This window comes from Trachurus japonicus, chromosome 17 (assembly GCF_045865225.1).
Source record: "Trachurus japonicus isolate A0001 chromosome 17, Traja_1.0".
NCBI lineage: Eukaryota > Metazoa > Chordata > Actinopteri > Carangiformes > Carangidae > Trachurus > Trachurus japonicus.
In genome coordinates, this window is record NC_140923.1 from 34741813 (window position 1) to 34758670 (window position 16858).

Below are 16858 nucleotides of genomic sequence, written 5' to 3' on the forward strand. Positions count from 1 at the left end.
ACACTGTATCCAGTTTGTTTAATCCGCACAAACTCTATGAAGAGTGTGAGGGTTTGAAAGCAGCACAGTCAATACACAGAGCCAACATAACCGGCATCTGGATTCATGTTTATCATGCAGACATGAGAGCGATATCAATCTTCCCATTCAGCTCTCAGCAACAAAGAGAATAAGCGGATTTCCCAAAATGTCAAACTATTCCTTCAACTTTAGAGAGACGCATTGAAGCTCCTGCTGTGTCAGGCCATGCCTTGTACAAACTACAGCTTTATGTATTCCCTGTGGAGCCTCCTCCCACTGCTTCTCTGTCACAGTCAGCCATGTTTTTGATCCATCTCCCCCCGCTGATCATAAAAAGAAGATTTTGCTTCATTAGCTGAGGGGGGCCCCGGAAAAAACAAAGATTGAAAAGGTGCAGAACTAAGAGGATCCATCATGGCAATTTAAGTGACCCACAGGTACGATAGGGAGCCTGCTTGTGAAATATTTTACAGTCCACATTGGTTTAACTCTTTGCTTGGTTAACCAGAGATTACGAGAAAATTATCAGAGGCTGGAATTCCAGACTGTGCTGCACATGATAAGAGAAGCTCAGCAGTTGTAGAAGATAAAAGCAGAGACACTCACCAATGAAAACACCACAAGTCTTATCAGATTGCAATAGACTTTGTAGATCCTCACTAATCTGTGTGTGTACTTGCTTTGAAAAAGCTTTCGCTGTCACATTAACTCTCAGCCATATGTGATTCCTCACCTTGGTCTATGTGGAAATTCACATCGTTGTTTAATTTGTGGACTAAATCTTCTTTTTTTTTATTTGTGTGTATTGATTTACATTTGTTGAAATTAGTTGTGTGCTTCAGTGCTGTTCAAAGCAGATGGGCAATTACTCTTTTACAAGCGAGAACATCTATTAAATTTGTATAGCAGTCAAGTTTAACTGCAGCAAGTTGAAAGAGAGAGTGACAACATGAACATCCTTTGGATTTCTCTTTTAAAATGCGCCTCTTCAAAAAGTAGCAGTCGACACAGAGAACACAGGATTTCATAACATCGCCCTGTAATACGCTCAAATGATGCACATGATTATAAACATACACCTCACAGGATATTACAGACGATGCAAGACTTGTTTTTTGTGGTATTACTTTGACAGGGAGCTTACACATCGTCCCTGACAACTGCGCCAGGCCTGCAGGGGGATGTCTGGCCTTTTGCAAAGCACCAATCTCCAACGTCATTTTAGTTCCAGATTGCAGAGTCCGTGCTCCGGTATCTGCAAGGCTGGCTCACTACAAGGCTTCGGCAGTATTATATTGAATCTGACCTTTGGCTTTCATGCTAATATTGACATCATGATTGTGTTTGTAGTGGGAGAAAGAAGATGGTAGGACAGGATATATGACTAAAGCATCATCATGTGTTGTGATAGTTAAACCTGACAGCCTGATATATAAATCTTGTTTTCTGTCTTTTCCCCCCCCCCAAAGTAATCTGAAGGCTCACAAAGTTAATTAGTATTCTAAGAGCTACTAAAACCATGTTTTGGCCACTGGGCAGGTTGAAGGGAGGGAAATCTCATTATCAAACTCTCACCAGTGAGCTTGAGCTGTGCACGACCACTGTTTTTGAAATGACTCTGAAAGATTTAGGCGTGTTTCTGAAGCCCTTATTAAAATTGCAGCTGCTGAAATGTTACTAGCAATGCAGCAAAAACCAGCATCTCATCCTAATATATTATTTTGCAGATTGAGGATGTTTCTGATGGGCAGTTTGAACTCCAGATTTGACTGACATGTTATGAAACGACACTGCATAAAGGATTAAAGCAGCCTACATGTCTGGTGGGGAAATTCGACTTCTCACTGTCAGTAAACACCATGAAAAGACCAAAATCTGTCAGATTTGAGTTTTTAACAGGACCCAAAATACAGACAACAACAATACACCACAATAAATATATTTATTTACTTGCAGGGAAAACTGAGGACGAAACAAAGGGCATGGACACAGGGCTGTACAATGCAGATGAACCGACAAAGGACGATGGGAAAACACTGAGGTTAAATACACGAGGAAACGAGACACAGGTGGCGCAATCAAGAGCAGGTGAGACACATGAGGTAATCACAGGAGGGAAAGCAGGAAGACAAGACAGGAACTTCAAAATAAAACGGGAACTAAATAGGGAATGAGATAAACCATGACAGAAACCAATAACAAACTGATTCCAACAAACATTACCTGTGTTTTCAAAGTTTATTTTGCAGTGTTTAAAAGATGTTGAGTTACGTCTGTACTCAATACACCACACTGTAAATCGATCCCACATTCACAATACTGCTGCTGTAAATATTTAAAAACATGCCAAACGTGTATCAGTCCACAGGTGAAACTATAATCCCCATAAATCCACCTTTTACTCATTTTTTGAGCTGTGTTTCTAAAACTTCACTCACTTTTTAGGGAATACCTAAGTCTGTTTTGTTTTAAAGAAAGCATGCATTCATAAATATATTCATGAATTTTATGTATCTGAATTTAAAGATTTATGTCGAACCAGTAGGCCTTGGGCTTAGTTGAAAAATGGGAAAGTATTAAGAGACACTACTGCACTATACGACTCTGGTCTTGTCATGGGATTTGTAGACAGTAACAGAAATATTTACTGTTATTGAATATTGCCACTCTTATCCTTTAACTTAATCGTTTTGGGAAATAAGCGTATTTTCTTTGTCGCCAAGAGTTAGCTGAGTGCAACAAAGAAATACACACATCACATAACCGTCTGTAAAACCACAACATGAAATCATCCAGATTTTATTTTCTACAGGTTAAATAAACAAGATGCAGCAAACAGTATGTAGTTATTAGAATGCTTTCAAATGTTTTATAAGTTGGTCCTACCTTTGGACACAGCAAGGTTAGCTTTTTCTAAGCTAAGCTAACAAGCTGTTGTGTCCTATTTTTCATATGGACAATGAAACAGACTATTTTATCATTTTTAGTCAGTGGGTCTTTATCAACCCCCAGAAACAAAGTGAATAGAGAATGTGTTACTATGAATTAACATGCTAAAATAACAACTTAAACATACTTTTTCTTTGAATTATGCAACAAAAGTGTTTTGTGCTTACAAATTGCACTGCTTAGCTAAACTAGTCTTGGATGTGATACCCCGCAGAGAAAAAAGCACAACGGGCCTGTGCTTCTCGATAACAAATTATAGGACATTATTGGCCATGGTCTTCTTTTAACACATCATGCCCATGCAAGCAGACCCCCTTTGGGAGCTCTCCTTGTCTACACCACATCCTAGTGAGTAAGAGCAGCTCCAGACACTGATGAACTCCAAGGCCCTGCCTACTTCTCCACACCTACCCCACCGTGTCATCACGGTCAGGGCTACTCGCTGAGCCGTAATTACCTCAGGCTGACACACACAACAAGGGAGATGCCTTCAAGTAAACACAGTCCAGATTCTGGCCAAGCTTACTTCAAAGCTGGAGCATGCTGATAACAAAGCAGACCCTGGAGAGTCGTGCTCTCCCCTCCCGCGGAGAGGGTGGCCGGGGCTCACATCAGGGGGGGTGGTGGTGGTGGTGGTGGTGGTACGGGGGTGTAGTGGCAGTGGTGTGAGAGAGAGGGAGAGGAGGTGTGAAGTGGCTTTTGACAGCACAGCACCTGCTGCGTCTTCGCAAGCAGGCAGCTCCACGCCATTTGTCTTTGCTGACCAGTTAGCATAGAGCTGAAGGGGGTTAGGGGTTGTTCAACCAGGGGGCATGTTGATAGGGAAGGCCGGTGGTGTTGAGAGAGGTAGGGGGGATGTTGCTGTGTGATCTGACACACCTTCTGTCATCCCAGTGGAACATTCCAGCTGTATGTGGCAACTAACACTACTGTTGTGGGATGATGACGTGTCCGCCCCTACAGGCCCTTGATTCATATCCACCGCCATGCTCGGCGGCATGTCTCATACTGACGCTATCATCACTGATCTCAAGCCAGTGGTTTTTTCTGTGTCGCCTCAATCACAGAGGCCTAAATTAGTGCTAATCTAAACGTCATTAGCATTATCTCCTAACACAATCCAAATGCTGCTTGTTGCCTTTAAAGTTGATCCCACATCAGTCAGTGTCTTCGTGGTCTTATCAGCTGTGGGTTTTCTCTGCGGTTCATGACACAGTTGGATCAGGTCTCCTGTGATCAGTCCACTGGAATGAAGGCATCGGTGCAGACCAAGCAATCTCCGAAAATACTCAAAGGCTGCGGTGAAGGCAAAGGAATGAACCAATGACAAGACAATATTTATGACAGGGAAGACTGTGACCACTAGTCTGGAAACACAAACAATCTGTTTCATGAAGGGGGATTGTAATATTGATGCAGTGTTTATAAGACTCAAAATTGTGAAATGTCGCTCCATGCAAGTGTTCAGCTGGCTGCTATGTTGTGTTTGAAATCTTAGAGAGCTGAAATATTTCCAACTCCTCTTGAAAAACAGGAAAATAGGAAGAGCAAGTTGTGTTCAACATAAATAAAAACAGGCAGTCCCTGAGGAGGTTTCACTTCACTGTGGACAGCTCTGTTGGATCCAGTTGTAAACATTGTTTCTGTCTGTTATGTCCCACTGATCACAGAGAAATCTTGCATAACCTGTTAAACTGTATCACCTCTGTAGATCCATTATTCTATATCCTATCACCTCCATTGTTACTTTTCAGAAACTGCACAAAAGCAGATAGGCTATACAACTATCAGTGTAAGTAAAAGTAAAATCAAAATACAGGCAGACCTCATGCTCTGTTATTTGGAATCACAGACAATTATAAAGGATATCCAACAACAGAATAATTTATTGCATGGTGAACTTTTTTTAACGTTGGCCCCGGTTCAACTACTTGGCTTCTTGGCTCTTAAGGCTGAATAAGTAGCTCAACTGGAAACTGAAACTGAGAGAAATCAGGAAATCCAATGCTGATATGCCCATTTGATTTTGCTGCGGGGGTTAGTACTCCTCTAGAAAGCATAAATATCACAAATCAAGAATATGAGAATCCAGCTGTCAAAGCCTCACAGTGTTAAGAAATGGATGTGTTGAATATGTGTAGTAGGCTATATTTTATGTTAGTTTGTCCATATAGCCTTGATATTTTTGTTGTACAGAGAGATATTTTAGCCTTAATGTAGAGACAGTCGGGGAGTTTCATGGTAATGTGGCCTTTAATATTACAGGACCTTAACAAATATTGATCATAATATTAATCATCATAATCTTCTTTCTTACTAATTACTGGTTCATAATTTTTCCTCTTGGTGTCATGAGCTCATTCTGATAAAACAATCTCAGAGGGAAGAGTAATTTTTTCACAACCGGTTGACATAGAAGATGTGAAGAGTAAGTACGGAAAGAGCAAATATCAAAATCTTTAATAGGATTCAATTTCAAAGTAGTTAATTCAGCATATTTTACCACCAAGTGAAGATTTTATGTTGAGCACTTTTCACTGCTCGGCTTCGGTGTTACATTGCACAACATCTTACAGGTGTTGCTGTATTTCTAGTTATGACATTTTAATGTAATACAGCTGCTGTGATTTATGACTGGGGTATGTATTATTCATCAGCAAAGGTACAGATTATCTACATAACTTTTTTTTATATATCCACTGAGATCCTTGCCGAGCAAAGGAGTCCTGCCCATCCCCAGAGAAGCTTCTCTGGAGGTTCACGTCCTGTTGAGGCTTGTCAGTAGAGTACAATACCCAGAGTCTGAATAATGTGGCCGGGAGCTAGTTTATTCAAGCACCTTTTGTTTGCGCTCCATACTCACCTTTTCCCTCCACTGATGATCAGATAACCACTAGACAGAGGGAAGAAAAAACAGGCCATCTCTAGAGATGCCCTAGCTGCCAGTGGCTTTTTGCAGAATGTGTCACAGTGGATATTGTAGACTGATTTCATAGCATGTCATGGTTTGAGGCAAACATGCACCATCTAAGAAATCCCAAAATATTCCTCAAAGCAACATATTCAAGTCTTAAATGTGATGTGGATGGCGCCTAATACCACTCAGAGGCCCGATGTCATGCCAAACTATGAGGCGGGCCCCTAGAGTATTCAGTTTCACTATTTACCCATAAGTTAAGGGAGGTCATGCAGTAATGTGTGTGTCCCCGAACAGCTGCTCTTTGATGTCAGTACCTGAAACTCAACAGGCATACACAAGGTCCTATGACAAGCACTCACAACTGTGATCCAGTGTTTTTGAAATGCACATATTTGTTTGAAATTCAGATGACAAGTTTGATACCACTCTTCTACTCAATCTGACCACTAAATATAAGGCCTAGCTAAGTTTAGCACAAAGAATGGAAACAGGGGGAAACTTTGAGTTTGGCTCTGGCTAAATCCACCTACAGTAGCACCTACAGACCCATGGATTCATGGTTGGACCTGTTCATTCATTCACCTGTGCATTAGAGTTGTAAGTGAGTCCATTAGGTGGGGCTACACAAGGTGAATGAATGTTACTAATAAGGTAACTCAATGGCGATTTTCCAACATTTGGTGCTGACTCAACTTGACTCAACTTGGTTTTGGTGACAGTACTCTTTCTCACCTGCAGCTTGTATATCCTCATTGTGGGGATGTTACTATAGTGATGTTGCACACCTTCTATGACATCATCTTTAATGCAGACATATGAACAGAGCAAAGTCTGCACCTGTGGGTTTCCTTACTGAGAGTGTAGTACCATGAGCAGTGTGAAAAATAGTGAGTTTGTTCAAACTGTAGAGGAAATTCTCTCTGACCAACCTTTTGCTATCCCCTCAGCTTTCTGCATGGAAAACTGCAGATTTGAATTGAGTTTGCCACACATGGTAGAAAATGACAAGAAGATAACCCTCCTGCCTCACCACACATTTATATTGTATCATTCTTATGATCTAAATCTTGGCAAGGAGGAGGAAATAAATATTAAATTATTCCTCTGAAAAAAAAAACACACAAGAATATCACACCCCATTCTATTTATTGCATTTTTAAATCCTTTAGTAGCCTCCTGCTCCATTTTTAATACATCTTGAATAAGTGGTAGTAGGCTAAGCGTCAAATCAAGATCCTCTGTGTTGTAAACAGCATCTCTGTTGTGTTTTGCTGTTTTGTTGATGCTGTTCATGCTGTTGCTGTGGTGGAGAGTAAAACCACTTAGAAACGGCTGGTGGCCAGACAGCTCTCCCCACCCCTGATTCATCATAATTAGGTCACCGGCTCGGTCTGCTGGCCTCTCAGGGTTCATCTCACACTCATACTGTCACATACACATGTGCAGCACCGACACAGCTCAGGGATAATCAGTGATTGCAAATAATGCACCATGATGAACGGGCAGAAGGCTTCATTGTATTTACCTGCAATCTCTTTTTAACCCAATGCACATCTTTGTATTGTCTTGTGAATCCATCTTCAGAGAGTGAAATTAATTAAAGATAATAGCTTTTACCTCACACCACCTCATCAGTGGGCATGAAAACATTCTTTACATTCAGAATTCATAATAGCTTGAGAAACAAAACACACATTGAGATGCACTGTGCTTCACACAATCAGTAAACACAGTGAGGATATTAATCTGAATAAATAACTTTGGACACAGCTGTACAATTAGAAGGCAAATCTAATTTCCGCAACGGTTGTTTGGTCTTTTAAAGTCTGGAGCATTCTGTTTTGTAATTTCTCCTCCTTATCTGGATATGAACGTTACGCAGCCACAATTGTGATTGGACCCAAACAGCTGGTAAATATGCAACGGGCTTAGACATGCCCACTGTTAATTTGTTCCTCAGAGCAGAGTTGATTGTAAAATTGTATAATCACCTCTAAAAGCTGAAATCCAGAGTAAGGGGCTGGATGCAGACTGTGCCCAGACTGTGCAACACACAAGCTGGATGAAAATGCCTTAAATATCCCAGGGGCCAAGCAAACAATGTGTGCAACATGTACCAACTCTGCTTTTTTAAAAGCTCTGATGCTTGTTTTTCATATTCCTCTATTCTCAGTATTGTTTTGTTCTCTTTTTCTTTTTGCATCACTGTCTTTTGCTGATCCCCTTACTTTTTTTTTTTCTAATTTGGTGAAAGACAAAGAAAGTGCTGGTGCCTAAAACTCATTATGATAACCAATTACTGACGACCTACCATCTTGTTTGAACACAGACAGTAGCTATATATGAAACTCCAGAGGGATCAATTTACTTCTAACTTCTGATGGCTGTCAAAACATCCCCTGAATGAGGCAAACCAACTTTTGTGTTGTCTCACTAAATGAGGAAAATATTAATATTTCATGTTTTTTGAAAATGCTGCTGCTGAAAATAACGATCAAAACAGTCTTTGTGAATACAAAATGAAATACTTCCAGGGTGATCTATTTATGAAGATAAGGTAGAACAGGTGGTATGAAAATTAAAAATGATTGTGCAACAGGGATAAGAAATAAAACTAAACCAAAAAATATATGTAATTACACATCTTTGGTCAGTATATTTCCTTTTCTAAAAGTTTTACAGGTCAGGCAAAGAAAACTTCTCACTTTTCATTGACACTGGAGTACAAACCCGGACTTTTCAAGTTAATCGCTTTGAAAATATTTCCTGTGGTTGTGTGTGTTGACATAGAGGATAGACAGATTAGAATTTGTTTGAATGAGGATGTGACCTTGCTGGATTATCAATGGATCTTGATTGAAATTGTAGTAAATCAAAAATAACATAGGTACATCTGACAAAGAAGATGCTCTGAAACGTCCTCTGCATGGACCTTGTGGTGAGGCTGTTTTATTTTCAATCTCAACTTTACACCATCATCAATGAGAAGCCTTTAAAGTGCTAAAAATACATTTGAACATCTGTAATTCCATGACAGCTGAGCAAAGTCCACCTGATGAAGATCATGTTATAAAACTGAAAGCATCAGAATGGGATTGTTTTTAAACTACTACGTCCAAACTACCAACTCAGAGTTTGTAGAGATGCTAGAGGCACTGAAGCAGTTGAGTCAATTTGACCATTAATTGGAAATGTTGACAACATAGCAACAAATTATAATTTATGACCCAGAGGGGGAAAGTCGGAGTCGGCCCAAAAATTGAGCCCTGAGGAGCTCCAGATGTTATATTCGCCCAGGTAAAAAGTGAGAGTTTCCACTGGTGAAATAAAAGTTTCTGTGTGAGAGGAGGAGATGAATCAGTGAAGCGAAGGGCAGGTAATACCACCCAGCGCTCATGGCTTTCAAATTCAAATTGGATGATCAACAGTGTCAAAGGCAGCTCTGAGGCCTAAAAGGATTAAAAATGAGCAATTTGCTGCATTTGCTTCTCAAAGAATGTCATCATCATTATTCAAATTAAAAGCAGATTCTCCCCACTTAGTGTGACAGCGGCTTCACATGAAAACCACAGGTCTCCAGCACCACTTTGTGAAGTTGACAACCATTCAGAGGTCCCTGTCAGAATAGTATTTGTACATCTGACGATCGTCCAGCATCACCTTGTCCTGAAACACAGCAGAGAGGACTCTGTGAAAATATCATTCATCTGAACAGACTCTCGTCCTCGGGCAAAGAGACTCAACTCTGGACAACTTCACTGAAATGAACTGACGTCTGTGTCATCAGCAGCAAATAATGTGGTAATATGGTGGTAACATTTTTCAAGGTTCACATGCACAGGTCTGACATTAAAGGTTATATTGAATTCAGATAGAAAAGGCTTGACTGAACCCCAAGATTAATCACAACTGAAAAACAAAAGATAGAAATAAAGTCAAAATAGTCAGACAACACTTTAACTTTCCAAATTTCAAATAAATAACAGGAAATAACCTAACCATAACCCTTTAATTTGTGTTCATTTGATATTTGCCAGCAACTATATATAGACAGTTAACAAATGATCAATAAAACAGTATTATATTATTGTAATTAATATTTCCATGAAATGTTCTGAGGCTAACATAGAGCTATAAGTGAAAGCTAGATTTCTTTCTTGGATCTTACTATGAAATGAAAAGTGTTCATTTGATCATGCTTATTTGTTATTCCACATGTAAGTAAATTAGAGAGTGTCATGATGGAAAAACTTTTGAAACACTTTTGATTTAATTGATGTTTAAATCAGCCTTTGATGTATTTTATTGCAAATCAATTAACAGATTTAAAACAAATGTGGATTTTAGACTCTGGTACTTATAGCAAAACAGAAATGTTACATTGTCAGCTACTATGTGTTATATTTGTGTTAAACTATTTGTTAAATGTTTACAAATAGTAAAACATATATGAGGTTGAGAGTGAAAAACTTCCATAAAATAGACAACTTTCAACCCATCTAATCATCCGTGGCCACAAAGGACCACGTTGTTTACACAGAAGATGTTTTACAGCTGTGGTCATGGGGTTTAGTGGGTTGAACATTAAGGAGGAAATACAATCAAGTAAATATGATCACAGGATCCTTTGACAGCTGACCCCTGCACAACAAGAAGGCAACGAAAAGAGACCACAAAGCTATTGATTAAGACAACACAGCCTCGTCTGTCTCTGCTGGACCCTTCACTTCAGCGTTGTTAATGACACACCGCAAAAAATCTTTTCTGACCTACATGGGGAGTCGGACATCATTATATATGACTGTAGTCTGCCATACATCAAACAGGCGGACAGTACCTTATTTCTTCCTTAATGCAATTTTTAAAAAGTCATTAAACAACAGTTTTCAGCTTTTAAATGAACCATTTTACTTTAATTAGATAAATACGTAAGACTGGAAGAGGCACAACAAAACTTCAAATGAATTCATCTTCCCTGGTGATTGAATTATACTTCCTCAGTCTGCACGAATCCAATTTATCAACAAATAGAGCGCCGATGCAATGGACGCCACACAATTAGAGGCAAACAGTATTATCTGGAGAATATGCACCTCCAGCTGAAAAGCAGCACCATCCTAACTAGCTACCCAGTCAGTTGAAGAGAAAAAAAGAAATGAAATGAAAGTGAATAGTCTTTAACAAGATGCAGGAACTCAATAAACAGGGAAACATTCCTCCAGGCAGTCGGACTAAAGGGGAATATACAATCATCTCCATTCTGATGTGGTGGGGTTAGGGAGGAGGGCAGGGGATCACTTCCCAGCTTGGACAATCATACCTCAGAGGACACCCTTAACTTTATTTGTTCCACTTGATGACCGTAAAGGAATCATACTCCCTGATTCACCATAAAGTCAGCAGCTCTCTGAGAGTCCCGCTTTGCTGCAGATCTACCACGCTGCTCTCTGAGGCTGTTCTGGATTTTCATTTCACCCTGGGGGCACTTCTATGTGCACAGTGAGGACATTTATTTTACATGTGATATAATGTGCATGATAAAATGAAGAGTAATATGAATACAGGCTATAATGACGGTGAGAAATCACATCAAATTAAATGAACGGACAGCTTGAGGACGACGGCAGAAATATCCTACTTTGTTCTAAAGCTGCAAAAGTCGCCAATTAATCAATTATCTGATTGACAGAAAACTTTTGGCAACCATTTGGATTATCAATTAATTGTTTTTAGCCCTTAGTCAAACAAAAATACAAAACATTCCCCAATTCCAGCTTCACAAATGTGAGAATTTGATCCTATCATATTCTCATATGAGATTAAATAAAATATGTTTGTCTGATGATCCAATGAAATAAGCTCTTTGAATACATTGCCTTGGGCTAAGTAGAAATTATTAAAAGGGTTTTTAAATACAATTTTACAACATTTTAAAGACAAAATTGAATCAGAATCAATCAGTTGAGGAAATCATCAGCAGTATATGCTGATGATTTCCTCAAGATGACTGCAGCCCTGATTTGCAGCATATATGATAATCAACTAAATTCATTGCTCAGATATAATCATTGAAGTTGGCTTTTGGGAAAGAACAAGTCTCATTTCATCTTATCTCCACAATAGTTCAGTAAAAGTGAGATTTTTTCATATATAACTGCAAAAACACCCAGAGGACATTTTACCTGCACTTGGCATTCACGGATAGACACACCAGTGCGACTATTAACAGCCTCCACACCTAACAAATATTAGATCTCACATTCTTTAACACGTACTCTAATAGCCATATGCTTTAAAACAAACGAGTTGCTGCTCCCTCGCCTCCCCTTCTCCTCCTACTATCATCACAATGGCTGAATCAAATATTCATGTTGGAGGGGAAAGCATTTAACACGTTGTTGTTATCTGAGAAATCAGTCATGCAGTTAATTGTTGTTGTAACAGGGAAATCTTGCAAGATTATGAAGCTAATTGGCATTATGCATTCATGTCTTCTTGCCTCTCTGACATCAGCATGATAAAATGTTGCCTATGGAAGGAGAGATATGAGATTCTCCAAACAATAGTGAGGACACACAGCTCCAGTATCTCGGCAGTATTAGAGTTTAGAGTGCCCTCGTGATGGCACTTTGCTTTTATGAGGCAAATGATCTGAGTAACATGGACCTGCTGCTCGCAACATTTCCACACTGGGTCGGAGCAGAGGCTCTCTACAGTATCAGTAGACCTGTGGCTGTGATTTGTATCCTCCTGGTTGCACCTGCTTTTCAGCCAGGTTGAAGAGCCCTGGAGCCACCTGGCCCAAACCAAAGCGCCGCGGTGAGCACCTGGAATACCTTGACGATGACTCACATTGAGGAAAATCTACCTACAGGGGAGTTCAGCCCCTCGCAGCCTGAAAAACAAGTGTCTGTTTGTCAGATCACATCTTTCAGGTCAGCAGCTCTTGGGCATTATAGGGCAAATGGGAACACACTCTGGGGTCTGTTAGAAAGAGTTTAACTTTGACTGTATCCCCCAAGGCGCTGCACTTTTTGTTTTCAGTTCTCTATCCGCTACAAGTAGACAGCATATGGTAAAAGACAACAAAATGTAGCTTGAGGAAGTCTATTTAATCCATGATGGCAACCATCCCAGAATTCAAGGAGGTTGTCAAAGCAAATGCAAATGAGGGCTTTTTGAGAAAACATATTAAAAATCTTGATATCCGAGTGCCCTCTGCCCCGGCACTGATTGTCGTGATTGAGCGGGACGATAAGAGAGAGACAGTATTCCTCAGGTTAATTTGATGACATGAGTTGCGAAATTAGAATGACTTTGAATTAGAGCTACGCCCTCACATTTTAAACTTTACACACACTTGGGTAAAGAAAGAGTCATGTGCCCTCAAAGGGTCTAACAAGTGAGTGCAGATCAATATAGCTAGTATGTGTTAAATTTCAAGATTGTTTGATGTCTGGACAGGTTCACAGGGAACAGGTTGAGGCCTGATTCAGAGCTGAGTCACCTCTCCTCTCTTCTTATTTGTTTTTTCTTTCATTTTTTTTTCTTTTTTGCACCATCCCAATAACATGAGATGGTGCAAACTGGATTAAATATCATACACATCTGTGGAGGGTTATTCTGTTTGAAGCTTGTGACAATTAGTGAATCTTGCTGAGCCCTGCTGAAAGAACCAACAGCTCAGCAACAGCAGCAGAGAGAGAGAGAGAAGACTTCACAAATGAGAACGCACCCCAAAAATTATACAAAATGTCATGAAACTTTATTTTTCAAAGTGTCATGAGAAATATGAAAATATCAAAATCATTCAGCATCACAGTTTTCACTGTTAGTATACAATCATGTCAGTCACGCTTACATTCAATATATAAAAATATAAAAAGAAACTGTTGTTCAAAAATACATATTATTGCCAAGTAAAACTGAGGCACTTGAGAAAACTTGTATTGCTATTTGAGTGCTGGCAAACCTGCTTCTAATGACTGTGCAAAAGTTATAATAATTTCTCCCTAAAAACTAAGTTTGCACTTGTTCCCTAAGTAACAATGGCTTCAGTATTCCTCTGGTTATATTTATTCTGTCATTCATAATGCGCCCTTTGGTATCGTTTGTGTGGTTTGTATAAAAAAAAAAAAGTAAAAAAAAAAAAGTGGGAGGACTGCAAAATGACCATTCAGAGACATTGGTACAAACACTGAAGATAACATTGTGAAGGCATATAAAACATTCTAGACATGCAGAAAAGTGCATGAATAGCACAGGTAGGTGAGTACATGGTTTGACAAAGCTCGACAATGATTGCAATCACAGAAACACTGCTTGAGACGAGAAGCACGTGAGCACAGAGCTATTTCGCACTTTGAAATGAAATAGACCGGTGGTAGAAAAAAATAATAATAATAGAAGTCTGTACGTTAGGGATCAACCCCCCCACCCCTCCTCTCTCTCTTTTAGGATGTGATTCCCTGACAGTTCTCCATGGGCTTGGAAAAATAAAGCAATGGAGGGTGGGTGGGTTTTCTTTCTGCTGGTGGAAAAGTATCCCAGTTCAGTTCAGTGTGCTACACAACAACCAGATTCCTCATGCTTGTGCAGAAGAGACATCCTGGAGAAAGTTTTGGAGCAGTTCTTGCATTGGTATTTTTTCACATCCGAATGGGTCTGTAGGTGCGCCCTGAGATTGGACCTGTCTGCAAACGCCCTGTTGCAGTGAGGGCAGGAGAACGGCTTCTCTCCTGTCAAGAAATGAGAAGGGAGACATCGTCAGTGATTGTGCACAAACATTATCTCAATACAAATATTCACAGAGGCATGGTGGCCTGTTGTGTATTTAGCCTGTTTTTTTTCTTTTCTTTTTTCTCTTGTAGCCCATTCTTTGGCAGAAGGCGACTGTGCTGAGTATATTCTCTTGCTGACATGACATTTGTCAAAAAAAAAGAAAAAAGGAGGCAATATTTTTTGCTTTGCAACACAAGCAAGAGTAAACCTAGAGGAAGTAATATCAGTCTGAGTTTTTCACAACACCAACTTGCTTTACCCTCTCTACAGAACAGCTGTAAGCTCTGTAACAGCTCCTACTGTAGCTGCACAGGCTATTAAATTATGCATTAGGCTGAACCTGTACCTGTGAAAGCTCACAACAACTTAACTGCCTCCTCACACATGGAGGCCCCTCTCTTGTCCTCCACCACCCCCTCCTCCCGAGTCACTCACCGGTGTGCGTCCTGATGTGTCCTTGGAGCAGCCACGGTCTGGAGAAAGCTTTCCCGCATATTTTGCAAACACAAGGCAAGGTGTGAGTCCTGATGTGCATTTTGAGAGCTCCGAGGCTAACATACTCCTTCTCGCAGTATTTACAGCTGAAGGATTTCCTCGTTTGGGCGTCGCAGTGCAGCTGTTTATGCTTGAGCAGTCCAGAGTACGTGGAGTAGGACTTGCTACACAAACTACATTGGAATTTCTCAGCCTCCACTCCGTGAGGGTCTGTCAGCTTGGGCAGCAACTGCTCGTCCTCATCACTCCTCGGGCTTTCAGAGCCGCTGTGGTCTTTAGAGGAGGTGTCGGAGAGCGATGAGGGGTATCCAGAGATGGGGGAGAGGTCACTGGGGAGCGGAGACAGCGGCAAGTTGCTGGTAGTCCACACTGTGATGGGGCTGTAGGCTGCCGGGCTCAGGATCTCCGGCTGGGGGATGACAGGCAGGGGAAGGCCCTTGTAGATGTGCGGCGTGAAGAACACTGGAATAGAAAAGGCAAAGTTAAAGTCAAGCGAAAGTGATCGGATGCTGACGAGCGCAGAAAGTGGGCGAAGAAGCTTTTAAAATGTCAACTCCTGCGAAGTAAAAAAAAGAAAAGAAAAAAGAGACAAACTATGTATCAACTTGATATCATGTCAGAAACAACTTCTGCAAATCAAAGTTACACTTTGTCCTCAACTTTGAAAAAACTTTACCTGTTGGACTTTCCAATTCACTATAATTTGGCTTCTTTGCGGAGTTTATGTGTTTCTTGACCAGGAAGGAGCGTGGCATCTTGGAAAACAAGTGGACAACTTTGGCAAACTTTTTTTTTTCTTTCTCTTTGTTCTTGTTAAAAAAAAATACAGCGGTGAACTTCAGTTTAGTGTGTGAAGACGGAAATCCTTATTGCTTAAGTCCAGTGGAGTGTCATGATGCAGCGCTGCGCTCTTGGAAACAGCGCACTGAGTAGCTGTAGAGCTGTAAATACTCCCTATCAGGTGCATGGGAGGAGCCATTCGCTGTCATTTACATACTGGGAGCTCAAACCAATTACATCTCGCCTTTACCACACAAGCTTTAAAAAATGTGCTCTTTGCCTACAGGAGGGTGTGACCTCCCGAGGGGCTGGGTTATTGCACCGTTCACTTTAGTTAGACAGGTGCCTTGTGCTACACTTGTGGGTGTCTCGGGGATGTGAGTGTGCAAGTGTAGGCACCATGGCACCACGCAGTTGCCATTGGTTGTTACCCAGATTGACAGCAAAAGCAGCAGAGTAGAGCTGTTTTTTTTCTTCTTCCTTTTTCTTTGTATATTCCTTCAACCTCAGACATATCATGAAAGAATAAAGTGTTAGAGGAAAAAAAAAAGAAGAAGACATGCCTGCAGGGAGAGGTAGACAGGATTGTTTAAAATGCCATTGCTAATGTAATCATAGCACTGTGTGCACTGTGTTACTGATGACTGTTGTGTTATAAACCTCTGGGGACTTGATTATCCTGCATGGGTGGCACATTTGAATTGGAGAATACTCCCACCACCACCAGCAGCAGCCTTAATGATGATAATGATAATGACTGGAAGACGGAAGATTTGTCGTCTACGTGTTTAGATATTTTCACCCCCACATCCACTGAGGTGACAAATCTGTGGCTCCATAATAAATGGACAAAGCAGCCACACGGAGCAAAACTGCACTGTGCTGCATCCACATTGACATTCTGTGCTTGGC

At 40.5% G+C, this 16858-nt stretch overlaps 1 protein-coding gene across 1 annotated transcript; it reads right to left on the reverse strand.

The window, feature by feature from the left end:
• Window positions 1-13638: 13638 nt before the first annotated feature.
• Window positions 13639-16085, reverse strand: snai2 (snail family zinc finger 2). The gene is made up of 3 exons (XM_085805594.1): window positions 15843-16085; window positions 15107-15628; window positions 13639-14628 (listed from the first exon to the last, which is right to left on the reverse strand). The coding sequence occupies exons 1-3, from the start codon at window positions 15919-15921 to the stop codon at window positions 14447-14449; spliced, it is 783 nt and encodes a 260-aa protein (XP_085661720.1). The 5' UTR covers window positions 15922-16085; the 3' UTR covers window positions 13639-14446.
• Window positions 16086-16858: the final 773 nt, after the last annotated feature.

Bases quoted from the DNA above. Each gene is read 5' to 3' on its own strand.
- snai2 (XM_085805594.1), bottom strand. From the start codon at position 15,921: ATGCCACGCTCCTTCCTGGTCAAGAAACACATAAACTCCGCAAAGAAG. The intron at 15,629-15,842 runs GTAAAGTTTTTT...TTTCTATTCCAG, and splicing joins TGAATTGGAAAGTCCAACAG to TGTTCTTCACGCCGCACATC. The intron at 14,629-15,106 runs GTGAGTGACTCG...ATTTCTTGACAG, and splicing joins ACACATCAGGACGCACACCG to GAGAGAAGCCGTTCTCCTGC.